This window comes from Alligator mississippiensis, chromosome 13 (assembly GCF_030867095.1).
Source record: "Alligator mississippiensis isolate rAllMis1 chromosome 13, rAllMis1, whole genome shotgun sequence".
NCBI classification, from domain to species: Eukaryota; Metazoa; Chordata; order Crocodylia; family Alligatoridae; genus Alligator; species Alligator mississippiensis.
Window position 1 is genome coordinate 3,773,447 of NC_081836.1, and position 25,473 is coordinate 3,798,919.

A 25,473-nucleotide genomic window follows, 5' to 3' on the forward strand; every position below is an offset into this window, starting at 1 on the left:
TAATAGGTGTCCAGTCGCTTCAAGCCCGGATTCCAGTTCTGGATGTTGAACGCTTGAAAACCTGCCCTTGGTGGTTGGTAATCTTTATCTTCCTGGAGGCAGCAGAGTTGGGGAAAACGAAACCTGGAGTTTTTGGCCTCCAACCTATCTGCCACAGGATCTCGCTGTCTGTGCCTCTCTCTTTTTGAGATGAATTTATGTTCCTGTTTTTGCACAGTGCATTGCTTAGATTGCTATTTCTGAGCTGTAAAAATATGTTGGGGCAAAACTTCTGCTGGCGCAAACACCGTTGACTTGGCTGGAGTTAGTGCCAGCCGGGCATTTGGCCCTCGATGACTAAATCTGGGTCTTCCCCCTTCTGCCATCTGGGTCGCTCTATTTACAATCCTCCGAATTGCTGCTGCATTTCCGCGGGGATGATGGGGTGACAGAGCACGTGGGTTCTTGTAGTCATCTTGGGGGAGAGGAACCGGTTCGGAGCTGGGCGAGGGAGCTGTCATCTCTCCGGTAATGGGACGGAAACGCAGAAGGCTGGAGGGAGTCGCGCTGCTCGGTCCTGGAGAGGGCAGTGCAGGAGTGCGTGCCACCAACAGGACAACGCAGCTCGGAGCAATGGAGCTGTTTGCCTTCTTCCATGAGAGGGGCTGTGCACATAGTGGGCTGCATCTGGCCTGGCCTGGAGGCTTCATCCCCACACTTCTGCTCTCCTTAACTTGCCTTGATGGCACTATTTTATCTCCAATGATGCCTGCTTTCCTTCTACCACCTGCCCCTTGGCTGTAAGCATGTGCATGCCCCATATGGAAATGGAAGGGTTCAACAGCTGAAGCTGGAGCTGGGCTTGTTGGAGAGGAGAGGGTTTGGAAAGGATGTGATCGAAACCCTTGGGGAGTTGGCATGAGTGAGATCTGCATGGGTGCAGCAAACGGCAGAAGGTCTCCGAAGGCAGCTTCCCCCAGGTCCCAGCACAGCAGCTCTCGAACCCTTTGTGCAGCCCAGAGATGGGAAAGGGAAAGGGTTCACCCAGCATTCGCCCCCTTGCAGCCCTCCTCTTCAGTAGCATCCTTGCAATGCAGGGGAAGGAGGGCAGTGCTGTGTGATCAGCTCCGAGCTGGGACCTTTGCCCTGGGATTGCTGCAGGCTGCGGAGAGGCCCCCAAGGGCCTTGAGGGAGGTACCTGGTGACCTGTACCTTTGCACAGAGGGGCTGAGATGGAGGCAGCAGAGGGATTTTAGCACCCTGATTCTCATGGAAATGAAGTCCTTTCGGCTTTGCAAATCCCAGCCGGGAGCTGCAGAGATAGGGAGTCCAGCACACAAACAGCATGGAGGCAGCAGGGTCCTTCCACCGCCGTGGTGTGTTGCTTTTTAGATACGATTTTCCCTTCAGGGAGCGGTTCTGTGTCGGCTGGTCCGGTCCCCATGTGTGCACGCCGTGCTTTACAAACCCAGGCGAGACACGTCGCCCAAAGAATGTAGTTTTAAATAAGGAAACAAAGGGAGAAAACCCCCCCCAGCATACCAGGCTGTGACGTTTCTATAGAGGGGACGTGCAAGGATTGCAGAGAAAGGACCAAGGCAGGGAACCAGCAGAGCCAGGCTGGATGCTGCCTGCTACTGGTTCTGATGTAGGGGTGAGGAGGGTGGGAGGAAGGCAGCGGAGATGGCGAAAGTGCAAACCCCACCGTGCATTTCAAAGGTGCCCCTGGGACTTCCAAAACGAGGCAGGATTTTGGCCCTGTGCGTGCCCTGGACTCTGTCTCGGGGTGCGCCTGGCATGATGAGCTCTGTGTTGGCAGAGATCTGGGGTGCCCATTGAAGGGGGAGGCAGTCCCCATAGGGTAGGGCTGTGCCTGGCATTCAGTGCTCCATATCCATGCTCTTCTCCATCGCCCAGGTGGATTACCTAGTGGTTAGAGCAGAGGGAAGGGAGTCCAGGTTGCTGGCTTCTAGCCCTAGGCTCATTGTGTGAGCTTCGAAGCAAGTTGCTCCCCTCTGTCTGTGCCTTGTCTTCCCCATCTGAAACGCTGAGACCTATTTCAAGGGGTGGTGGGAGTTCAGGGGGTCCTTGAGGAGCCCAAGGCATAGCTAGGACTGTCTTCACAGAGAGGCTCCCAGACCGGTCACTGCTGCAGCCGGGGGAAAGGGCAGGGTCTTTATAAGGTACTGGTTGAACGGCAAGGGGTGTCCAAGGGCTAAAGCAAAGGAGAAGGAGCCCGGAGAGCATTTAGGGTGACACCTTTTTCCAGGCCAAGAAATGCCCTGGATGGCAAATCTACTTGGGGTAGCGCCTGGCTTGCTTCTGCCACCTCTGCCCGGGGGGCGATCTCCATGCTGCTGGAGGGCTTGGGGTCTGGTCCAGCATTGTCAGGCTGCAGGGTCCAGACCCGAGGAGATGCCATGCATGCGGGGAGCACGGCATCGCACTGCTGATAGGGGCTGGGTCTTAAGGCACCGTATTTCTGGGGCCATCGGGACCCAGATCCGTCCCTGGTCTGCCCCTAGCAGGGATGGAAACTCCGGGCAGCCGGTGTCGGAGCAGGGAGCCGGCGAGCTGAGCCTCCCTTCCAAAATTAGGGAAGGAAAAAGGTCACTCGTCCGTTTTGGAGCCAAGCAGCTGGTGTATTCCTTGCAGCCCTCTCATCTCCCTGGTTACTAAACCCCCCCCGTCTCTCCTGCCCGCGGCCGCCCAGCGCGTTCCTCCATGGAGTGACCCTTCCTCCTCCCGGGGTTTCTATTAATAGGCAGTGCTTATACCTCGAACCAAAATGGGAACTGGGTTGGGGGGAAGAGGAAGTCGACAGACAGGCAGCATTAGAGGGGGAATGCAGAGGGCATAATGTGGAAGAAACGGCACTCCATCGAAAATGGCTCCATTCTGGCCCGCTCCTCTTCCTCCTCCTCCTCCGTCTCGGTCTCAGGTAAGGGCAGGTCCGTGGGCTCGAGCTTCCCCTGCACTCGGTTTGACTGCCGCGTCGCTTCTGCGGCTCTGCTCCCTGCGCGCGCTCTCTCTCCGCCTCGCGGTTCTCTCTGCGCGGGGCTATTTCCCTCTCGAGGCTGATTTCCCAAGGCTGGGGCAGCTCCTGCAAACCCTTCGTGGGGTCCGGACCTGCCTCGCTGTTTGAAATGGATTGCAATCTTCGGGGAATCCAGGTGCCTGCTTTTAAGGACTCGACCGGGTGTCTTTGCTCGGTGATTGTGGCAGTGCAGGGCCCGGAGGGTACGCGGGGCGCAGGGGTGTAGTGTCCCCCAGCAGAGCCCAGGCTGGCCAGGCACCCCCCAAAGGGGACTCGTTCCAGACTGAGCTCTCTGGTTCTCCCAAGCTCTCAAATTCCTCGGGCTGGCTCACGTAGCCCGGTGGTGTCTGGTGTCGGGGTTCGGGTCCAGAAGACCTGGTTTGCACTAGCCAGTCTTGTAATGCACAGCTGCAGGGAGAACCATCCCTGCCCTACTGACAGCGCAGGCAGGGACTCGACCCTGCCCACCCAAGCTGCCCCATGGCAGTCCCGTTGCGGCTGCGCTCGAGCTTTCGGAGGGAGGGCCAACGTCCCAGGCAGACGGGGAGGGTGCGGCGTGCCCTGACTGGCCCTGGTGCTGATGGAGATCAGGCATCAAACCCCCCTGTGCTCCCGTCTCCCATGGAAAGTCTTCACCATGCAGCCAGGAGAGGCGCGCACCGCCCGAGCCGTGCCCAGGAGCGGTGGGGAGATGGTCCCGGGGGCAGCCCCCGAGGCTTTGCTCTGAATCGTAGGTGGTGGTGGGTGGCACAAGGCTGATGCAGAGCCTGGGGAGGAGGATCTTCCCTCTCCTTACCTGCCTTAAACCATACGCTGGATCCAGCCCTGTAGTTGTGCTAGCAGCGGTGCTCACGGCTCGCGTGTTCCCGTTCCAGGTGACTCGGAGGAGGAGGACACGGGGTTCCTGGAGGTCACTGTTACCGACATGAGACACCCGCCTCCGGAGCTGGGTCCCATGCCCGAAGGACTAAGCCCTCAGCAGGTTTGTGCAGGGATGGAGGGGCCGGATGCTGGCAGTGTTGCTCCCCCCTGGATGGAGGGGTGATGTGGGGAGGGACAAGGGAAACCTTTGATGCTTTGAGGTTGCAGGGTTTTTGCAGGGAGCGGGGGCAGTGTTGTATTTTGGGGGCTCGGATAGAGCTAGGCAGAGGTCTCCTGTGTGGCAGGATGACCTGCCCCACTGTCTCAGCTCACAAAGCATCTTATAGTGATGGGAGCAGGGGTGTGGAGAGCTAGCACCAGCATGTTGTTAAATCTCATAGCATGCGGTGCAGCACGTCCCGGGGGGTGTTATTGAAGAGCAAGTCTGCATCGAATGGGAGCCTCGAGGACCAGTGCCCAAGCTTTCCAACAGGCTGGGGCTTGGGGAATTGGTTGGATGTGGAGTAATTCCCCCTTGTCTCTCTCCCTGCTTGGGGTTTGCACGCAGTTTCCCTGGCTTGGGTGCATTGAGTAATCGCTTGACCTCGCCTCCTCCACCCCATCCATCCGAAAGGACAAGTCAGCAGAAACGTTCTGTTTCTTTTATGTCGTGCCACCGGGCATCAGGATGAGTCAGAACAAGCTCTGCATCGCTGCACAGATTGACAGCCCCTTGCTTTTTCCTTTTCTTCCCATTTTTTCGTGTTGTCCGACTCCCCGCTGGCCTCAGTGGTTTGGAAAATGGGTGCATGGGAAAGCGCACGCAGGTTCTGAGCGGGGTGGGAGCGGCGTGCAGGTTTTTGAAGTCTGCCCCAATCTGGGTGTTGCAGGTGGTTCGGCGCCACATCCTGGGCTCCATCGTGCAGAGCGAGGGGAGCTACGTGGACTCGCTGCGACGCATTCTCCAGGTGACCATGTTTACCGAGGCGGGTGGAAGAGGCCGAGCCCCGTGCCCGGGGCGGACGGGATGGAAGGGGCAAGCCTCCCTCCCACTGACAGGCTGGGAAGGGGGAGGAAATGGGGGCAGGAGACCCTCCACGAGACTGCACGAGAGCTTCAAAAGCAGGCAGGGGCTTGGTAGCAGTAGCAGCCTCTGCCCTCAGCTAGCAGCGGGGCGAACAGCGATGCAAAAAATGCAAAAAACAAAAGATGGTCCCTGTCCCTGTTGTCTCTCGTCTCTGTATAAGGAGACAACAGATGGGGGTGACATGGGAGCACAAGGAAGCAATGCGCATTATTGGCTGGCGTGGTGGGCTGTGGGTTTGGTGCAATGAATTGTTTTCCGAGCTTTACAGAGAAGGAGAGTTTTACGGAGGGAGGTTCAGAGTAAAATAATAGGAAAACAGAGTGGGAAGGGCTCAAGGCAGGATCATCCCTGATTACACCATCCTAGCTGAGTCTTTGTCCAACTTACTATTAGACGCTTTCACGGATGGAAACTCCCCCCCTCTCTAGCACTTAACCACCCTCCTGATTGGAAAACTTTTTCTATTAGCCAGCCTAAATCTCCGTGTTGCAGCATAAGACCATACATCCTTGTGCTGTCCCCTGCAGCCCAGAGACTAGTTTATCACTGTCTATTTATAACCACCCAGCATGTATTTTAAAGTCAGTTATCGAGTCCCCCCCTTACCCCTGCAGTCTTGTCTTCTCCTGACCAAATCGTCTGGAAACGTCCAGCGTTATTGGGAGTTATTGGTGGAGGGAAGGTGGGGGTATCGTGGAAGAATCTGTTTTATTTGCTTTGGGAATAACGAAGCCAATTCAGTTAGTGTGGCAGGGCTGGTTGGTCCCACGCAGGATTGGAGCTGGTCATGGGTGCTGTGAAACGGTCTTAATAAAGTCCATCAAAGTTTGGGAGAAGGATCGCAGCAGGATTTTGCATTTGACTGACGTGGAGCAGAGACGTGCAGCCCAGGCCAAGACGGTGCAAAGACCCGCAGAGCTGGGCACCCTCCACACTGATGAGCCCTGGGTGGATTGCAGGGGGTGGCGAGGGGCAGAGGGGAGGGAAGGCCCTGCTCTGACCACCTTGCCTGGCCTGCAGGATTACAGAAACCCCCTCATGGAGATGGAGCCCAAGGTCCTCAGTGCCAGGAAGTGCCAGGTGGTCTTCTTCCGCCTCAAGGAGATCCTGCAGTGCCACTCCATGTTCCAGATCGCCCTGTTCTCCCGCGTGGCCGAGTGGGACGCCACCGAGAAAATCGGGGACCTCTTCGTGGCCTCAGTAAGAGCAACCCCTGCATCCCTCTGCCAAGCTATCCCAGCTTCTCCTCCGCCTCTCCCCATTCCTGACATGCATCCCCTTCCTACATCCATCATAGCAGGGAGACTTTTGTCTGCCGTCTGCTCGGAGAGGTCCATGAAGCCTCCCTGGGCCCGTTGGCCATGGGAGGAGGCCTCGTTGGGTCCGTTTTGGACTTGGCAGCTCTGCTGCACAGCGGGGTGGCCGGAGTTGTTGACAGGGGAGTGCAATGCCGACCTCAATGTCAGCATCTTGTGACTCCGGCTCCCATGCGGAGCAGGTGCCAGAGACCAGTTGAGCCTCGGGTTGACTCGTCATACGAATATAGACATCTCTGGCGGCGTGGTCCATCCCTGCCCCCTTTGGAGCGCTGTCTGCTTTGCGGGGTCACAGTCAGCTCAGGCCTTAGTGGAGGACCTGAACCCACAGTTTTTGGTCCTCGGTGCAACCAACCAACTCTCTGTCCAGAGTCCTATGTCATGAGGAGGTGGAAGCCCATGTGTACTGCATCCCAACCCCCTCGTGCAGTCCCGAGCTCCCTTCTTACCCCGGGCTTGATGGCAGTAGCATCCTTGGGTGGGCTTGCTGCGTGCAGACACTGTAGGGGGAACTGGTTTGCAAACTGGTGGCCACTGGGCATCTGCCAAGCTCTTTCTGGAGGTCTGTGGTGAGTCGGCGAGCTAGATGAGGCTGGCCTTTCTCTTCTCCGAGTCCTCGGTACAGGAGCTTGGTTCTCACTCTGCCTTCTCTCTCTCTTTCTCTCTCCTGCCTCGGTTTGGTGCAGTTTTCCAAGTCGATGGTGCTGGATGTGTACAGCGACTACGTGAATAACTTCACCAGCGCCATGTCCCTGATCAAGAAGGCCTGTCTCACCAAGCCGGCGTTCCTGGAGTTCCTCAAGGTGAGTGGAGGGGCTGGAGTCGAGTTTGATAGCAGACTTCAAATACATGATGGGTGGCTATCAACACGCTGGGTCCTGCCTGGGTGGGATTACACCTGTAACCGGGTGTCATTGGGACTGGTGTGTTCCCAGACATCCCCAGGGTGGAGTGAGGATGCAGTTTTAAACTGTGTTCACCAGTCTGTAGGCAGCGGGTTACTGCAGCTGCAGTGAATCACTCAACAAGGGTTTCGACCAGCGTGGCTTCAGCGCCGTGCTGTTGAGCTGTAGGAGAGCTCCCATCCTGTATCAATCCTGTGGTTTTATAGCAGGGGCTGGGTGTCCAAACCCTGTCCTGGGCAAAGCATACACTCCACTTACACCTGGAGGTAAGGAGGTTCTGGATGCCCAGAGTATGGCTGGCGTATAAAAGTTGCCATATGGTGCTGTGAATTGTGCAAGGTCCCTTCAATCATCCTTTCTGATGGTCTAGGCTTGCCACCCAGCTCAGTGGCACCTCCTCCTGTGACACCTGATTGCGTCTTCTCAGGACTAGTGCCTGAATATGGTGCACTCAACTTGGCCACAGTCACTGGGACCTCTTCAGACCCCCACCCAACTCTCTGCATGGATATGCTCCCCTTGCAGTGCATGCACCATGCAGACCAGTATCTGCTTGGGCTCTATATCTGCGAGCCCCGGTAGCTAAGCAAAGAAATGGCCTGATCAGTGGTGCACAACCTTGCACCTGACTGGAGCAGGGTGAAGGGGGTGCAAGGAGTCCTTGTAGCTCTTAGCATCTACTGAGGCGCTATATGAGCAAGCAGGAGATGGAGAAACAAAAATGTAGGAGTGAAGGAACTAGAGGATCTGGCTGAGACCCTCCCACAGAGATCCTGGGTTGGGTGGAGAAGGGGAGGGAGTAACAAGTGAAGGGGACTTTTGTTCAAGAAGCTCTTCAGCAAGATCCTGGTTGAAATGCATGTGGTTATGGGTCATTCTCGTCTCCGCAGAAGCGGCAGATGTCGAGCCCAGACCGGGTCACGCTCTACGGGCTGATGGTGAAGCCCATCCAGAGGTTCCCACAGTTCATTCTGCTGCTGCAGGTACCGTGAACAGGAGCCTGCTCCTTGGGGAGAGGCCCCCGGGGGCCGTGGAGGGGTGGGGAGGACAAGCGGACGAGGCAGGGAAATGGGGTAGTTGAGGGCTGGGGGGATTTGGGGCAGTTGTTCTGGGGTCTCTGATGCCAGCACCTCTCCTGGGGTCATTGCACTGAGGTTGTGTTGACTCGGATCAGCTGAGAAGCGCTGCTGGAAGTCAGGCCTGAACTCCACACTGCTCCTGGCATGCTCCGGCCCATGAGGCTGGTGTGGGCACAGCTTCCCTTCACTGGTGGGGCAGACGCTTGCTGGTCCGCTCGGCTCCTCTCAGTCTGCACAGGTCTCCCTTGGTTCCTTGCTCTAGAAGCCAGGTGAGGGGGACGGGGGCTGCCTGGCCTCCCTACCAGCTCTCTCCCAGGCAGGTGGTTCCTGTAGTATCCCAAAGGGCTCCTGCTTTAGTGAGGGGCAGCAGCATCTCACCCTGCTCATTAACACAAAACAGCAAAGTCTTTTTTTTCCCCCTGCTAGCCTGAGATGCACATTGTGCCTGTTAGGTGGGAGCATAGCCAGGTACCATTCGCAATCTCAGCTAAAGGGCAGAGCACACCCCTAGCAATGGCCAGGTGATCTGGGAGACTCGAGTAGGGCAGGGTTAGGGACATCTGCCCTGCTTTCTTCCAGCACAAGTCTCTACAGGCCAGGCTGAGCTTCCAAGGGTCTCTCTGCGGTCCAGTGCCTTGATTCTCAGTGGTGTGGCAAGTGATCAGCACCTCTGGAAATCCACGTGCCTACGGCTGTACTCCATGTGGCGAGCCAGCCTGGTGCTGGTGGGCATGGATGGGGTGACTTCCCATCGTGCTGATGGTCTCTCTGTACTTTTTGTCTCCCCAGGACATGTTGAAGAACACGCCGAAAGGCCACCCGGAGAGGCTGTCACTCCAACTCGCCCTCACCGAGCTGGAGACCCTGGCCGAGAAGCTCAACGAGCAGAAACGAGTGGCCGACCAGGTGGCCGAGATCCAGCAGCTGACAAAGAGCATCAGCGATCGCAGCAGCCTGAACAAGGTGCGTGCTCCTCTCCGGCCGTGGAGGGGCAGAGCCACGGCCTGCTGGGCACCTGCCTGGTTGGGATGAGCCGCCCCATCCCTGCTCTGCCCACTAGGTGACACTGTTCATGCACCGAGCGCAGCGCCAGCGGCCTTAGCCTAGTGCAGAGCAGGGAGCGACGCACCTTTGGGCTGCAAACCTCCTTCTGTCCTCGCTCCAGAGGCATCTTCAGCATCTGTTTCAGGTGCGGCACAAAAGCCACCCTCATTAGGGAATCTGCCTGCATCTCCTCTGCATCGGGGCAGGGCAAGAAGACAGTCCGCTCCCCCCAGGGTGATGCAGAGGATAGCTTGGCCTGCATTTCTGTAGGGAACTGGATTCCACCTAGAAACACTGCACGGGAGATAATCCCCACTTGGTTGGGCTGTAGTGGAAATGCCCAGGAGGCATTGCTGGGTCATGGGAGTGTTTCGCTTCTTCCCCAGCCTTTGCTGGGTCAGGCTGCATGGTGAGCCTGCTTGAAAGCAAGAGATCCTGTCAAGCCGCAGCCCCGTGCTCCCTCCTGGGCAACCCCCAGGATTGCTGTACCCAAATCGGAGGAATTCCCCTTTCGAGGGCCACGGCCAAGTCTTCCACGTTAGCCCCTGGGATCTGCAAAGCTTGGACCATGGCATCCCCGGTCTGTGATCCACCTCGCGGTCTCTGCTCAGTCGTTGCTGCTTGGGAATTTTTAGCAGTGATGCAATTTTGTCAGAAAAGGCCGATATGTTGAAACTGAAACTTTCGGGAGGGAACATGGTGATTTACAGTGTCACTTCTGCCAGGAGGGCTTCTCGGCTGCAGGGTGGAAGTTGTGGTGAGCCCAGTACATCCGTGAACTCGGTGGTTAGGGCGCTCACCTGGGGTGTGGGAAACCGGCAGGGCCAGGACAAGGACCTGGTCTCGTATACGCCTAGGCTGCTGGCTAGGCTGGACGGGGTGCATCTGTTTTCTCACAGCCATGTCTTTTTAAAGGCGATTTCAGAGCAGAAATGTTATGGGAACTTGGCTTCTCGCCCGACATCCTTCTTGAAGTCCCCTGCATGAGCTGCCTTGTTTGCCCCTGTAGTATCCAAAGGCACCTGCCGTCTTGTTTGAAAGCTATTGTGCGGCACCAAGGCTGCAGGCTCGAACCCAGAAGCTTCAAAACATCCCTGGAAAGGGAAGGCTGGGTTGCAGCCAGGAGAGTCCACAGACCCCTCTCTTCTTGCTTCCTGCTTGCCCTCTGTTTTAATGAGGCCACCTGCTTGCTTTCACCCTGCCCTGGCAGTGCCAGATGGAAGAAGGCTTTCTCTTCAGTACCATCTTAGGGTCAGCAACCCAGCTGGGAGGTCGGTGTCGCCAGCCTGAACTGCCGCTGGACCCTATTGTGGACTCCTAAATTGATCCCTGGGCTGATTTGTTTTTCGCTATGCCCAGACCCGGCTCCCCCAGATTCACATGCACGCTCTGACATTTGGGAGTTGAGTTTGGCTTGGGATATGAACTCTGGAGCTTGAGCCTGTCTCTTTTTAAAAGCCTTCTCAAACTTTCTTGGATGACGGGTGTCTGCCTGGCCATCTGCAGGGGTCTGTCTGCCAAGAGGACCGGGCACGGGAGCCATCTAACCTGCCAGGTTGTGCTTCCTGCCAAGGAGAAGGATGGAGATGTGTCTGTCTTAAAGAAAAAGCTCTGATTTGGGAGCTGGCTAGCACGCCAAGGGGACGGCGCCGTCTATCAAGCACACCAGGCTGTGGTTTGAAAAGTTCTCATTTTTATGGAGCCTGAACCCACTTACCAGACGGCCTGGCCCACTTTCACGGCTCTCCGATCCTATCCTGACTGCTCAAAGGACGCTTAACAAGAGCGGTGGATGGGGTAGGGCATTAGTGCCCAGCAAAGGGGAGTGAGGATGGAGATGGGCTTGTCTCTGTGGCTGCAGGGCCCAGGACTAGGAGCGACGGCCTCAAGCTGCAGCAAGGGAAATTTAGTTTGGAGATGAGGAGGAGCTTTCCAACTTGGAGGCTGTGCAATCTCCATCCTTGGAAACTTCCAAGAGCAGGTTGGACAGATGCTTGGCTGGGATGGGTGTCAGGGATGGTCCTGCCTTGTGCAGGAGACTGGACTAGATCTCGTGAGGTCCCTTCCAGCCCTGCTTTCCTCTGGTTGTTTTAGCTACAGAGAAAGGAGCCCAAAGCAACCCAGGTGCAGTACGGTGCAACGTTGGGTCTGTTAAGCTTTTGGGCTGGTGTGTGGGAGTGGGAGCAGGGTGAGGAAGAAAGACCCCACTCCCCTATTCCCAGCCAAGTCGCTCCCTCCTCTCTTGCCCCTACCACAGATTAGCCTCTGTGTTAGGAAGAGGCAGGCGGAAAGCCTCACGGGCGCAGGGTTGGTGGCATGGCAGGCAGGGCGCTGGGATGCAGCAAACCAGCCAGGTAAGCTCAGGTCTGGGGGGCTCTTTTGGTATCCTTGTCTGATCTTTCTGACCTGCTCAACAGCCCGAGGTGCAAATAAAGCCGGTCAGAGCAGCAGGCAGGCCCTGACGCCGGAGAGGTGTTAACCTTTTAACCAAGCGACTTGTGCTGGGCCACTTCAAGTGGGTGTGTGGAGGGACTTCCAGCCTCTTGTTTCTCAGAGTCCAAGCCTGTCTGGGCAACTGGAAGCAGCACCCAAGAGCATCCAGCCGAAATCCCCCTCCCCACTGCATTTGCTGCCTGCGATAAGAGTGAAACCCCAGGGGAAGCTGAGAAAAGGAAGAACCCAGAAGAAACCGTCCTGTCTGGAGGATCTCACCATCCCCAGTGAAAGGCGCTGGATGCAGCGTTTGCAAAACGCCCAGGGTTGGGATAGAGCCCTTCTGAAGGAAAATGGTGAAAAATCAAGGCAAAGGGCCTGATCCTGCCAGGTGTGGGAGGAGGAGCTATTACTGAGGACTCTGCTGGGGGTGGGGGTTTAGGTTTGAATCTCTGACTCGATGGAGGCCTGGCCCGTCCCCTGCACACCTCACCCCCGCCTGGGCTCCTGAGGGTTACAGACCCCAGAGTTTCCTATATGACCGCCCAGAAGTTGGAGAGAGCGCGGGCCCCGCTGGGCTGAGCACGGTGCTCTTCAGCCCCGGCTCAGAGGAGCGGGCAGCCCACATAGGCGAGATGATGAGTCGAGGAGGAGAGGGGACTTCCCCAAGGCCGTGCAGCCATCGGTGGCAGAAGTGTCAGGGGAGAGCCCAGGTCTGCCTCCATATCCTAGTGCCCTGCCTCTGCCATCTCTCTGGCATCCTGTGATTCTCAATGCTTGCCCTCTTTCTTGCAGCTATTGCTTTCTCTCTGGCTCTTGCTGTTGGCTGGGAATGAAGGAGGCAACATCTCCTGGCAGGGCAATGCTCTTGCTGCTTCTGCATCCTAGTAGCCAGGCAGTGAGGAAGGGCACATCCTCAGTGCTGGGTGAAGGAGCTTGCATGGAGAGCACTGGACTGCTGGTACCTGAGCTCGCGTGGGTGTCTATGCAGTGCGGGAGCCTGACATCGTCTCCTTCCAACTTTCCAGTCTACATCTCGGTCCAGAGATGTTGTGAGCAAGGCGTGAAGTTATGAGGCCGAGTTTGAACCTGGCTCTGCCATGCTGCATCTTGGCACGCTGCAGCTGGAGACTCCCATTAGATGAAACTCCTGGAGTGGAAGGAAATAATTGCTGTAAGAAACCCAGGGGGATACAGGGACCTCATCAGAGCCGCGTGGTGTCAGCTGGGATCAAACTCAGAGCTCTGCTCTGTAAATCCAGGCCACTGCCTCGAGCTGAGAGAAGCCCCGTTAGCTGCTAACGGGCCAGGCCTGTCGCACTGATTGCACGCCGCGGTCGTCCTCGGGCTGTACCCACCTCTCTCTTCTCCTCCGGTCAAGCCCTTCTCTCTTCCACTCCCTCTGCAGCTGCTGAATTCGGGGCAGCGCCAGCTGCTGCTTTGCGAGACGCTGACGGAGACGGTTTACGGGGACCGCGGCCAGCTAATCAAGTCGAAGGAGCGCAAGGTGTTCCTGCTAAACGACATGCTGGTGTGTGCCAACATCAACTTCAAGTACGTGAGCAGCTTTCCCTTCCCCTGGGAGGGTGAACCAAACCGCTCGGGGTTGCACATATCCCTCGTGTAGTCCCTGCTGGGATTTGGGATTGCAGCTGCATAACCAAAAGAAACCGGAAAGCCCAAGAAGACCATTCATAGCATCCCACAGAAGTGGCGCTGGAAGGGACCTCCATAGCTAGCCCCTGCCAAAGGCAGGATCCACCTTATCCAAACCTTTCCAGGTTACCCAGGAGCTGTTTGAATAGGCTGGCCTGGCCCGTTGGTGTTAACCTCCAACACCCATCACTGAAGCAGGCTGCAACCACCTGGGCTTCCCTAGGGACCTGGGCTACCCAACCTCCCCGTGCCCTTCCTGTGCTAGTGCCGCAGAGCTGCAGCTGGCGGTCTCGCCTGCATCCCAATGCATTGAATCCTTGCAGAACGTACTCCTGGGCACCAGTCAATCATAATTGGTAACCTAATCTCCTTATTTTGCCCATTATTGTCCCAGCCCTTGGTCCGTCTCCTCGGATTAAGGAAATGTGGTGGCTAGAGGCTGCCGGTGCATAGTAATAAACTGAAGCAAATTTGTTTTAGGTTAAAAAAAAAACAAACCAAAAAACTTTTCAATGTCAGCAGCTTCAGGTCGGGCATCTGAGTGGCCTAAATCCTGAGGCACCACTGACGCTCAGTTTAGGTTAGAAAACTTTTGACCTAAAGGACTCAGAATCACAGAAATGGAGAAAATGAGGGTTGAAGGGACCTCAGGAGGTCGCATCTAGTCCAACCCCCTGCTCCAAACAGGACCAACTAGATCATCCCAGCCAGGGCTTTTGTCGAGCTGGGCCTTAAAAACCTCCAGGGATGGAGATTTGCACCTCTCTGAGTAACTTGTTCCAGTGCTTTACTACCCTCCAGTTTTTCCTAATATCCAACCTAAACCTCCCTTGCTGCAGCTTGAGCCCATTGCTCCTTCTGTCATCTGCCCCCACTGAGGATAGCCCAGCTCCATCCTCTTTGCAACCACCTGCAGGGAGTTGAAGGCTGTCATTAAATCCCCTCTGTCTCTTCTGCAGACTAAATAAACCCAGTTCCCTCTCCTTATAAGTCTTGTGTCCCAGCCCCTGAACTATTTTCATTGCCCTCCGCTGGACTCTCTCCAATGTGTCCACGTCCTTTCTGCAGGGCGGGGGCACAGCTGGACACAGGACTCCAGATGTGGCCTCACCAGTACTGAATAGAGGGGAGTAATCGCTTCCCTCGATCTGCTGGCAATGCTCCTACTAAAGCAGGCCTAGGATTTAATGCAGAGCAGTCCCAGGATTAAAACCTGGGGCTTCCAGACTGGCAGGACCAGGTTTTCCTGTTGAAGAGCAGAGGGGTTGTAGACAGATCTGGGTGAGGAGGGAGATGAGCTGAAAACTTGTGTGTGCTCATAGTAATGACTCTTGTTTAACCTTCTCTCTTCCTTAGGCCCGTGAATACAAGGTAGGCCAAACACATAGTGTGGTGTTTTTGCCCCAGGTGTGCGGGGGTGTCGATTAGCGTGGTGAATGAACTGCCTGAGCCCGGGTGCTGGGGTGCACAGCCTAGGAGCGGGGTTTGCTTCTGCTTCGGCGTGTTTAACCTAGACGTGCTCCTGGCATGACTGCCGCGGGCCTTGGTGATGGCGAGGTGAAGGAGCCTGACCCATGCTTTGCCCGTGCTAACGAACGCTTCCTCTCCGCAGAGGCCAGCTGGAGATCAGCAGCCTCGTCCCCTTGGGCCCGAAGTACGTGGTGAAGTGGAACACGGCCCTGCCCCAGGTGCAGGTGGTGGAGGTCGGGCAGGAGAACAGCACGTACGACAAAGACAACATCGTCATCCAGAACGCGGGGGCTAAAAAGCACGTGCCGACCAGCCAGTCCTCCCACAGTGAGTGATGGCTTGGCTCGCTTACAAGGGATGGGAGTATAACATGCCCGCTGGGTGCATTGAATCCCTCTAAGAGCTGTTTTGCAGAGGACAAGGACCTACTACTGCTGGCGTCCAACGGTGTTGGTCCTTTGGCTCGAGTGGGAGAGTGCTGTTTGTTGGGGTGGGTTATTAGGGCCTTACTCAGTGCTGGGTCACTTGCCTGCTGAATTGGACCTTGATGGTGCAATATGCTGCCAAAGAAGGTGTCATTAGCAATTGAGGGGGTTCCTCTCCCTTTCCTCCTCATTGCTTTAGGACTCCTGTGCTTATCTCTGAGCAGCACCCGATGGGTGTTAAATTGATTTCTGCAGCAAATCGCTCAGTAGCTCCCAGCATTGTCTAGTCTAGCCAGTGCTATTTGTGGGCTGCAAGGTGAGACCCTGATTCCCCCCCCCCACCCCGAACAAGGGGGACCTCCTGCTTGCTCCCCAGCGTTTCTTAGGTTCAGAGGCTGCCTGTGCTCAGGACGGATAAAAATTGCATGTACCTTTTGCTTTCGCTTTGCCTACGACAGGCGGATTCCTCTGTGTAGCAATATTGGGCAACCTTCTGTGCCTTTGGTTTCAATCAGTGCATGCATACTGAAAGTGCGGTTTGTCTCTTCTCGGAGCAAAACACCGGAGCCTGGAGCCTTTTCTTATCTGGGTTTTTGTTGGCTTCACTGATTTGCTGCACTCTCCCTTCCTGTACTTAAACCAGAGGCATATGGGCCACCGTCTGCTTCTTTCCCAGGCACCTCAGGCTTGGATGCTGATAGAGTTGGAGGCATCCTTGAGCTTCGTTTGGAGCCAGTGGTTGTCCCGTGAGAAGCCACCATCATGGTGCATTCATCTCCCTTAAGCAAAGCCCACCTAGGGATCCTCCAGCACTGCAGCCCTTAGGAATACATCCGGCCCCAACTGAAGAGATGTACTCTAGCTCATCATTAAGTTGTGGGCTTGCAGCCAGGAGGGCACCAAGTGGTGATGGTGGAGTCTGTGCAAACTTTCCCCCATGCAGTCCTGACCCTGAGTAGCCAAGCGCTGGCCTCTAGCACCTATTGCACAGTGGGCACGGGCAGACTCCCCTCTCCTTGTGGGATTTAAATGCAAGTCTTCCAAGGTAAAAGATCAGCTAAGGAACCCGCTAGCTCCTTCTCTGCCTTCTAATGCATGTCTTTCCTCCCAAGATAAGGTGTATCTTGGGCCTCCACGGCTCTTCCAGGAGCTCCAAGACTTGCAGAAGGATCTGGCGGTGGTGGAGCAGATCACCCAGCTCATCAGCACCCTGCACGGCACCTACCAGGTAATGACGTCTCTTCTCTCTGTCATGGGCTGCGTGAGCTTGGCACATTAAACCGGTTTCCTGCCAGCCCGGTGGGAATGCGGAGAAAAACAGTCATTTCCTGCTCAATTCTCCAGGCTCAGCAAACCACAGACTAGCTTGTGACTCGGAGGCAAACCACCCCAGCCAGGCTAAGGGGAAGCTAGCGGAGGCTGATTACTTGGGGAAACCCAGGGCGGTTTCCAATCTGAAGCATCTAACCTTGGAGCAGTCAACCTTGGTTAGCACCAGCTGTTTGATCTGATGTAACAGCCCCTAACTCTGCAGATCCCACCAGCAGACCATTGCTGTGCTTTTTCTCCAGCTGGGGAGGAGAGACATCTTGCTTGTCCTCAAGTAGCTGGGCACTGGCTTCTCTGCAGGATGCACTGGACTTTCTGGCCCCGGTGGCAGCAGTGCCCTTGCTCAGGATGAGATTGGAAGGATGCTGGCATGGGTGCCATGCACGACTAGCTGTGCAATCGGGGTCTCAGCTGTGTCCTTTCTCCCCGTCTCGTGTGCAGAATCTGAACATGACGGTGGCCCAGGACTGGTGCTTGGCCTTGCAGAGGATGATGAGAGTGAAGGAGGAGGAGATCCACTCTGCCAACAAGTGCCGCCTCCGCCTCCTGCTTCCTGGGAAGCCGGACAAGTGAGTTTGCTCTTGCATCCCCTCGGACAGAGCGGGGGTTTCTCCACCGATGAATCATGGGGGAGGCCTACTGGTCACTCCAGAGAGCCCAGTACAGAACTGCCCCCTTCTGTATGCCCCAATGCTTTGACCAGTCCCAGGGGTTAGGGTCTCAGGTGCTGGGAGTCTGTGCCAACCTCTAACAGGGTTGCACTTTTACCCCAAGGGCTTGCACAGGTCTCTAGTCCAGAGCAGCCGGAGCCTGGCCACAGCCCTCCTGGCACGTGGCTGTTGTGACGGATTCCTGGTTCGGGGGATAGTCCTGTACCTGGTCAGGGGAGAAGGGCAAGGGGCCAAGGCAGCTTTGGTAGCTATTGGGCCTCTTGGGTGCCCTGGTGGCATGCACTAATCAGGCATTGTTAGGTCAGGGTTGATACTGAAGTCCCCTCCAGTCCCTGTGCTCTGCAGAGCCTGAATCTTGTGGCCCCAAAACCAGCTCCTGCCTCAGCTGTTGAATGCTGATGGAGGGACTGAGTGAGACCTGCTTTTGGCCACCCCAAGGGATAGGGGTTGTGCTCCTCTGCAGGGTGAAGTGACCCCAGGGCCCCCTTGGCCTGGGCAGCTGGAGGCAGTGGTGTGGTCTTTCTCCGAAATGCAAAACGGAGCTGGTTTCTGACTCCCGGCTCGGCTTCCTCCTGCTGCAGGTCTGGCCGCCCCATCAGCTTCATGGTGGTCTTCATCACGCCAAACCCACTCAGCAAGATCTCCTGGGTCAACCGCCTGCACCTGGCAAAGCTTGGGCTCCGTGAGTACCCCTGTGTGCACGCGCGGCTGCATCCCTTCAGTGCAAAGGCAGGGAGGTCGGAGGTTGGGGAGGGCTGGCCGGACTCTTTGCCTTCAGTTCGCGCGGTGGGCTGGTGTCGCCAAGTCTGGCCTGCTGCATTTTATATGGCAGGCGTATTGCTGGAAAGAGGCCTCTTCTCTTTTCAGGGTAACTTTTACTTGCCTTTGAGGCCGTGGGAGCTGCTGCTTCTCTCCTTCTTATTGCTTCATTAGGGATTAATTAAGCAGCATCCCTGCGGCTTACTTTTTCTGTGTATATTTGGTTTTACTGCACAGCAGGCGTTTGAACACAAGGGCCCTTTCCCCCGTCATGTTTGTTTTAAATGGAGGCTCGGCTGCCTATCACCACAGCCCTCTTCTGTTGGAGGAGCAGTTAAGACCCAACTGTGAGCCCACGCCATGCTCTTCCCATGGCACAGGAAGCAGCCATGATGGGGAGCTTGTGGGAAGATGGCTTTCCCCTTCTCGCAGCCCATCTCGCTGCATCAGCATCGAGGGGAAGGCGCAGCCGAGCTGTTTGCTGTGACTCGCGTCCCCGTGCTATACAAGCAGCATCTTAAAAGCCTTTTTTTGCTCCTGCAGCTCAGCGTTTTAGTGCTGTGAGTTGTGCAAATGCCTGTAAGAAATGCAGAAGCTGGGCTGAGGAGCCAGGGAGCCCCGTAACATTGGGAAGTGACTGGAAGGAAGCCCCCTTCCATAGGGGCTGCAAAGAGTCGCTCGGCTTCTCTTCCTCCTCCCCTGTTTCTCTAGAGCTGCGTGGGGCGGGAGGTGCGGGGACCATGCTCCTGCTGATGAATGGGTTTCTGAAGGGAGGTTTCACGTGGCAGGGGAGAGTGTCACAACTCCAAGGGCACTGCTTTCTGGAGCTCCCGACGGCGCCATTGGGGCTTTTCCCACTGTAAAAACAGGCAGCTTTTAAGAGAGCCACATGGTCCAGGCTGCATAACTCGGAGCAGCTGGGGGTTTATGTTGAGATGTCAATGCATTGAAGAAAAGCAGATGATGGCTGTGGTGAAGCAGCAGCTCTCTGAAACCCTGGCATGGTGCATCGCATCTGGGCATGGCTGGTGTCTTCACTTGCCCATCTCTTCGACTTGCTGCTCCTCGCTGCTCCTTTCTGCCAGGAACCCCATTTGAACCCCTTGAGGGGTGAGACCCAAGCCAGCTTAGCTCTCCCTGTTTCTCCATCTCTCTTGAAGACTGTGCTGCATCCCTTGGAGGAGCTGGTACCAGTTGGTTGGAAGGTGGGAGACTGGACCAGTTGGACTGATGAAACATTGCCCTGGTTCCTGTGGCCAAGTGCAAGTAGCAGGGACTGCATGTTGACAGGGTCCTTTTAGTCTCTGGGGCACACTTTGGGTGCCTGTACCCTATAGATGGACTTACTCTTGGCCGTGTTTGCATCTGCCTACCTCTTCCCTCCATCCGTGGAGGTTTTTAAGACCTGGCTTGACAAAACCCTGGCCGGGATGATGTAGTTGGGGCTGGTCCTGCTTGGAGCAGGGGGTTGGACTAGATGTGACCTCCTGAGCTCCCTTCCACCCTCATTTTCTATGATTTTCCTGCCAAGCACGGCTCTGACATTGACCTTCAGGGTGAGATGCATCTGAGATCCCTCTTTGCTTGGTATTAATTTCGTGTAATTAAATTGCGTAGCAGCCACAATCATCAGCACCCTGGAAATGAGTGAAATAAATAACAGCAGCTATTATCGCCTGGGGCTTTCGGAAACTGCGAGTTTGCCCCGAATGTTAAGGAAATTGCCTGGTTCTTATTGTCACGCAGGAGGCCTCTGGTAGCTTTTCTTCTCCAAACTTTCCTGGCCTAGAACAAGCGATGTGCGCACAATGCAGACATCCCCAAGTCCTTGGCTAAGAGGGACATGGGGGGGGAAGATGCCTCCCAGCACATGGCTGGGCTATTTTCTACTGTGGTCACCTTCAGCTGTCGTCTCCTGCTCGTGCTGGAAGTCCTGGCTATAGGAAAGTTGTCCAAGTGTCCTTCTGCAGACTGAGCTGTGTCTCTGCATTGATGCTTTGTGAAGCTGTCTTTGGAAAGGCCCCGTTGGCACGTGCTCTGTCTGTAATAACTCCATGCAAAGACAAGGATGTCAAGGGAAGACTAAAAATGGTCCCAGGTTTTCCAAAGAGCTCAGGGTTAGATGATCTAATGCTCGGCCCACAGTTCAAGGCAGATCTTCCTAAAGAACGTGATACGTACCAGTTGCTATTGTGAGCTACACTGAGTTTGTTTTGAAAATCTGGGCACTTTCTTTTGGCACCTAAATGGAGCTAAACCCTTCTGAAAAATCAGACCATAGGAGAAGGAGGGGGATGTTCGGCCTTGGACCCTACCAGTTTCTCTTGTGGCATCCAGCATGCCGTAGTTGTAAGTATGGGGATGCTATGTAGAGGCATCTCGCAGGGGATAGCTACTTGGTAGCTGCAGACCTCAAAGGGGAAGGTCTGGGGATGGTATGGGATGAAGTACCCTATGAAAGAGAGGTCCTCTGCAAAGCATGGCATGCTCGTGGTGTTTGAGACGAACCAAACTTCAGGCCCAGCTCAGAACTTCCCCGTAGTTCGCATTGCTCGGGCCTGAGTTTTGGGGTACGTCCCAGCCTCAACTTCCCTTACAAGGGAAAGGGAAGATGAGCTTGGGACAGCCTTTGAAAATAATGGAGCATCTTAGGATTGGGCTCACGCAGGATGACAAGGGTCATGTTGGTGAGAAGGGGTGCTGCTAGACTGGCACCGGGTTGTTCTCCTGAACAACTGAAGCATGAGCAGGGCATCGGTGACGCAGTGAGGTCAAGGAGCAAAAACCCAGTATCCTCTTGCCTGCTTTAGGCTCTAGTCCCCAGACTCGCAACTTCCTCTTTTCCCCACGTTTTGGCTTGGCTCCACAAAGCTGATTCACCGCTAGCAGCTGTTTGCCCTGCTCTGCAACTTGTTTGAAACCATGGGACGGAGACAAGCTCCCATGCGGCCCTGGAGCTGGGAGCACACCGTGAGTCCAGCGTCTGCTTTTGCAACCAACCACTTCATATAACCTCTGGTATCTTTTATTAGACCAACTCAAATAGTTGGAGAAATTCTTCTTTGCAAGCTTTTGGGTATAAATCTCCTTTGTCAGGCTAAGGAAGCGTTGTGTGCTCTTCCTGGGTGGAATGAATAGTAAAGAAGCCAGACGACTATTCATTGCACCCGGGAAGAGCACACAGTGGATGCTTCCTCAGCCTGATATAGGGAATTTATATCCAAAAGCTTGCAAAGAAGAATTTTTCCAACTGTTTTAGCTAGTTTAATAAAAGTTAAAAGATTTAACCAAAGAACCTTGTCTCCTACATCCTTAGACCAACATGGCTACAACCTGCACCCCCCATATAACCTCTTACATCAACAGGGCAAGCTCCAGCCCGCGTATATTGTTGGCCTGCTAATACCCATTTGTTCTTGCACTGCCGTTGTCCTTTATCTTAAATAGCTGTCCTCCCCCCCCGATGCTTACTGCCCGCAATCTATTTCTAGACAGCAATCATATCGCCTCTCCCCTCTCAGCTTTCATTTCGCTAGGCCAAAAGAGCCAAGCTCTCTTAGTTCCCTCATATGAGACCAGCTCTCCATTTCCCCTGATTGACTCGCTTAGCCCTTCTCTGCACCTGCTCCAGTTTCATGTCATCTGTCTTAGCGTGGCTGACTCCAGTTGTATGCAGGGGGGTTGTTGGTCATAGCCGCGATGGTCTAAGGATGCAGGCAGACCGGGCATTTTGGGTAGATGTGATTAGCTTTTATTAGACCAACTAAATAGTTGGAAAAATTGTGTCTGGCGCAGCAGAAGGGTGTTTGTGCCCAAAAGCTTGCAAAGAACAGGTTTTCCAACTATTTACCTGGTCTAATAAAAGATATCACATCGACCCTACAACTGTGCACAGCGGAGACCTCCGATACCTTGTGTTGCAACTCGTCAGTTTTGACCGGTGATTTTGCCATTGGAGGTAGAAGGAATCCGTCATGGCCAAGACTTTTAAGAGCTGCTACTGGTTTGGGGTGCCCAAAGCCCAAGCCTGAGCATCTTTCAGGTCCTTGCTATTCAGTGAATGGGTGCTTGGCTGCAAGATCTTTATTTATGGGGGTCTCAAATGGGGATCCCCCCCCTAAAAAAGTCTTATGGCTTGCTTTTGAAATGCCTTTGGCTAACGCTGAGCTTCAAGGTGGAGATGCCTCTTGCGGAAGAGGCTGTTTGAAAATCCTCTCTCCTCTTGCAGCAGGGAGCACGCCCCTCTGGAAGTTAGCTGTGAGTGGATGCATAACCCCACAATGTCATTGTGAGAGCTGCTTTTCAGAGCACGGCGACCCTTTGATCTTTTCATTAGGGGCGGAGGGGTGCGTGGGGGAAAGCAGGTGAATTTGTTCCAGGCATCCTTGGCTTCCCTCCGTTCGCTGATCCCCTGTCTGTGCTGAGCTCCCTCATGACGCTTCCAGCCCTTCTTATCTTTATTTCTATTTAACTCCACAAGCCACTGCAGCAAAAAAAAAAAAAAAAAGTTTAATGGAAGAAAAAATTCATTTGAAATCTTATTTGAATGCCCGGATTCCCTCAGGCTGGAACGACTTTTTTTTTTTTTTTTTTATTATTATTCTCTTGTTTTTAACAGTTTGTTGTTTTTTTTTATCTGGGATGCCTGGGGGACTGTCTTGTAACCACGCGTTAGAAATAAAAACGCATTAAAGCCTAATGTGAAGAAATGCTTTATTTTTATTTTTTTTTATTGAATTGTTTCTTCTCCTTTTTTTGGCTCTGGCTGCTTGGGCGTGCATGCTGCAGCGAGGTGCCGCACATCCTCGAGAGGATAAACACGCAGCATCACTCCTCCTCCTCCTCCTCTTCTGCGCTCAGGACTAGCATTCGCTGCTGCTAGGATGGCTTTAACCCCCTCTTAGTAGCTGTGGAAGTAGTTGCAAGTTATCTCCGCAGGCCAGATTTTTATTCCAGCTGTTGGGTGTCTAAGTGGACTTAGATGCTGAAGTGCAATTCTATTTTACCTTATCCCGGCCCTTGAAGATCTATTCATGCATCTGCTTTTATACCATGCCATCATCTGACCCTCAAGCTTGAAGGGGAGAGTGACCCAGCCACCTTTTGCACTTGATTTGGAAGAGGATCGGGCACCGGGTGGTTTGGACCTGTTGCTTTTCACCCTCTGAGCAGCACAATTAAATTGGAGGCGACTGATTTAATTTCCCCCCCTATGTCAATGGCAGTGGTCCCCACTGTTGGGTTGCATTGACAAGGGGAATGTTTCCTTTGTGGGGTCTCTCCATTTTAGGGGCTTTGTGCTGATGTCTACCCCCGTGATATGGGGAGGCCCTCCTTAAGTCGTCAGGCACTGGAGAGCACCCCAGGGCGGGACGTCTCTCCTTAAACACCCATGCTGAAGTTATGGAGTTGGGAGGAGTTGCATGCAAAGGAAAGAAGCAAGACTGGACAGCAAAGGCTGGTGGAAAGGCCCCGTCGTGTGTTGTTTTAACTCGCGGGGCAGTGTCCTACGGGAAGCCATGCTGTGCTGGGAAGAGGAGGATCAAGATCCATTGCCCTCCTGGGATTTCCTCCATGGAGTCAGAAGCTGCAAAGACCTTCTGGGTCTCCAGACCCTGATTTCTCCACCAAGCATATCTGGTGTCCTGGAGTGGGTTGTCCCCTCCTTGAGGCCTCCCATCGTGGGCGCTTGTTGCCTGCTGACCTCCACAACTGCAGAGTCTCAGGCTTGCTCCTCTGCTGCGCCCGGTCCCAATTGATCGACGCATGCGGGGAAAAAGATGCGACAGGACCCATCATCTTTGGGCAGGAAGGCACGAGTTCCCCTCCACTCACTCTTCTGCACAGGGTTTAATTAAGTAATTTGATTAAGACATAACAGCAGCCTCATTAACGATCGTCCTCCCAGCAGTTCCTTCATTGCACTTAATTTGCTTCCCCAGATCAATAAAGTTACTAGGAACAGAGCTTCGCTTTACAGGGGCCCCTAAACCCGCTGGGGAAGAGCCAGCTCCAGCTCAGGCTCCTTTGGGCATGTTTATCATAGCTTAATAACAAGGCACAGATACTCCAACCTTGGAAAGAGGGTGTCTGAACTCAGCGCTTGGGGGGGAAAGAAGTCCATTGGGGCAGCAGGGATTTATCTATCTGATGGTCAAGGTCTAGGGATGCAGAGAGGGCCAGTCTGTCGTGATGCCTGAATCCCACACCCCTGACCTAGGGGAAGCCAGAAGTTGAACCGACTCGACTGGGAGGTGACTTTGCTTGATAAGGAGGAGTTTCTGATCTGGAGACCTTAAAACGGGGCTTGAAGGGTGGTGGCTGTGATGCCCTTGGTTGGCTTTGCTTGCACCCCAGCATTGTGGAGGAGGCTGGGTTTGACGTGCCAACATCGAAGAGCAGGAGGGAGCCATTTACTGTGACTTTTAAAGGTCTTGGAGCTGGGGGCAGCAAGGCACAACGTGGGGAACATGCAACTCCCCATCAGGCCTGGCTTTTCTCACCACGAGATGGATTAAGGGAGAGCCGTGATGGGCGATACCGCCATCCTGTAGCGCATTGAGAAGGTGTCCTGGGCAAACCGCACGTGACCGACCGCAGGGCCCGGTCCTGCTAGCCAGGAGAGAGGATGTCCGTTCTCTCCGGCTCTCTTTATAGAAGGCCCCTCAATATTCAAACAGTCCTAAAATACCCTCAGTGATGCCAGCCTCAGCTGGAGGCGCACGTCCTAGTTTGAAATCCCTCTCATGTTGCATGCTGGCTGTGCGCAGGTCACCGTACCTCTCTCTGCTGCATTGTCCTCATGTGCGAAACGAGGCTTATTCCAGCACAGGGGCACTGTCAGGATACAGCTGCTGCTTTTTGGCGAGGCAGTAAGACTGTGAAAGCCCTTGGATCAGGGCTGAGCATCCCAAGCTTGAGTGGGAGGAAGGCTTTGAAAAGCCAAATCCCACTGGCCAGGCATGGGGCACATCCCGACTCCTTGAGCAGTGGGCAGGTTGTCTTTTCTCCTAGAGAAATGGGTAAAGCCCCCTCCTAGCAGTTACCAAGAGCATCCCGCTTGCAGGGTGCACTTTGGGGAGAGCAAGCTGGGAGCAGATTTGCCCTGCAAAGCTGGTAACTTCTTTCCCTCTGCTTTGCTTGCCTCCAGGGGATGAGAACCAGCCTGGGTGGCTGTGCCCTGACGAAGACAAGAAAACCAAAGCTCCCTTCTGGTGTCCTATCCTCGCGTGCCGCATGTCTGCCTTCTCCTCCAAAGCCCTCGACCTGCAGGTAAGAGCCCCTGGCTATGGAGATGTGAAGGGCAGCAGATGAGATGCTGTTGCAACTTGGGCTGTCTCGGATGAATGCTTTTTATTCTTGTTCTTTATCTTCCTGGTGCTTCTCTTTGCTGGGTAGCTTACTGTAGAGGAGAGGTATCCT

General features: G+C 54.8%; 1 protein-coding gene across 8 annotated transcripts in view; it reads left to right on the plus strand.

Annotated features, from left to right (window-relative positions):
• Positions 1-25,473, plus strand: part of ARHGEF10L (Rho guanine nucleotide exchange factor 10 like) — a 144,444-nt gene that overhangs the window by 76,865 nt on the left and 42,106 nt on the right. For 4 of the 8 annotated variants that reach the window (XM_059716889.1, XM_014601928.3, XM_059716887.1 and 1 more), the window contains 13 exons: positions 3,892-3,998; positions 4,768-4,845; positions 5,985-6,164; positions 6,967-7,083; positions 8,076-8,168; positions 9,054-9,227; positions 13,150-13,295; positions 14,754-14,768; positions 15,010-15,194; positions 16,405-16,520; positions 17,063-17,190; positions 17,874-17,974; positions 25,202-25,323. In XM_059716889.1, the coding sequence (XP_059572872.1) occupies positions 3,892-3,998; positions 4,768-4,845; positions 5,985-6,164; positions 6,967-7,083; positions 8,076-8,168; positions 9,054-9,227; positions 13,150-13,295; positions 14,754-14,768; positions 15,010-15,194; positions 16,405-16,520; positions 17,063-17,190; positions 17,874-17,974; positions 25,202-25,323 (1,562 nt within the window). Of the gene's footprint in view, positions 1-2,559; positions 2,921-3,891; positions 3,999-4,767; positions 4,846-5,984; positions 6,165-6,966; positions 7,084-8,075; positions 8,169-9,053; positions 9,228-13,149; positions 13,296-14,753; positions 14,769-15,009; positions 15,195-16,404; positions 16,521-17,062; positions 17,191-17,873; positions 17,975-25,201; positions 25,324-25,473 lie in introns of those variants that run through there. The other 4 variants (XM_059716888.1, XM_059716891.1, XM_019500015.2 and 1 more) reach the window with 3 other exon arrangements.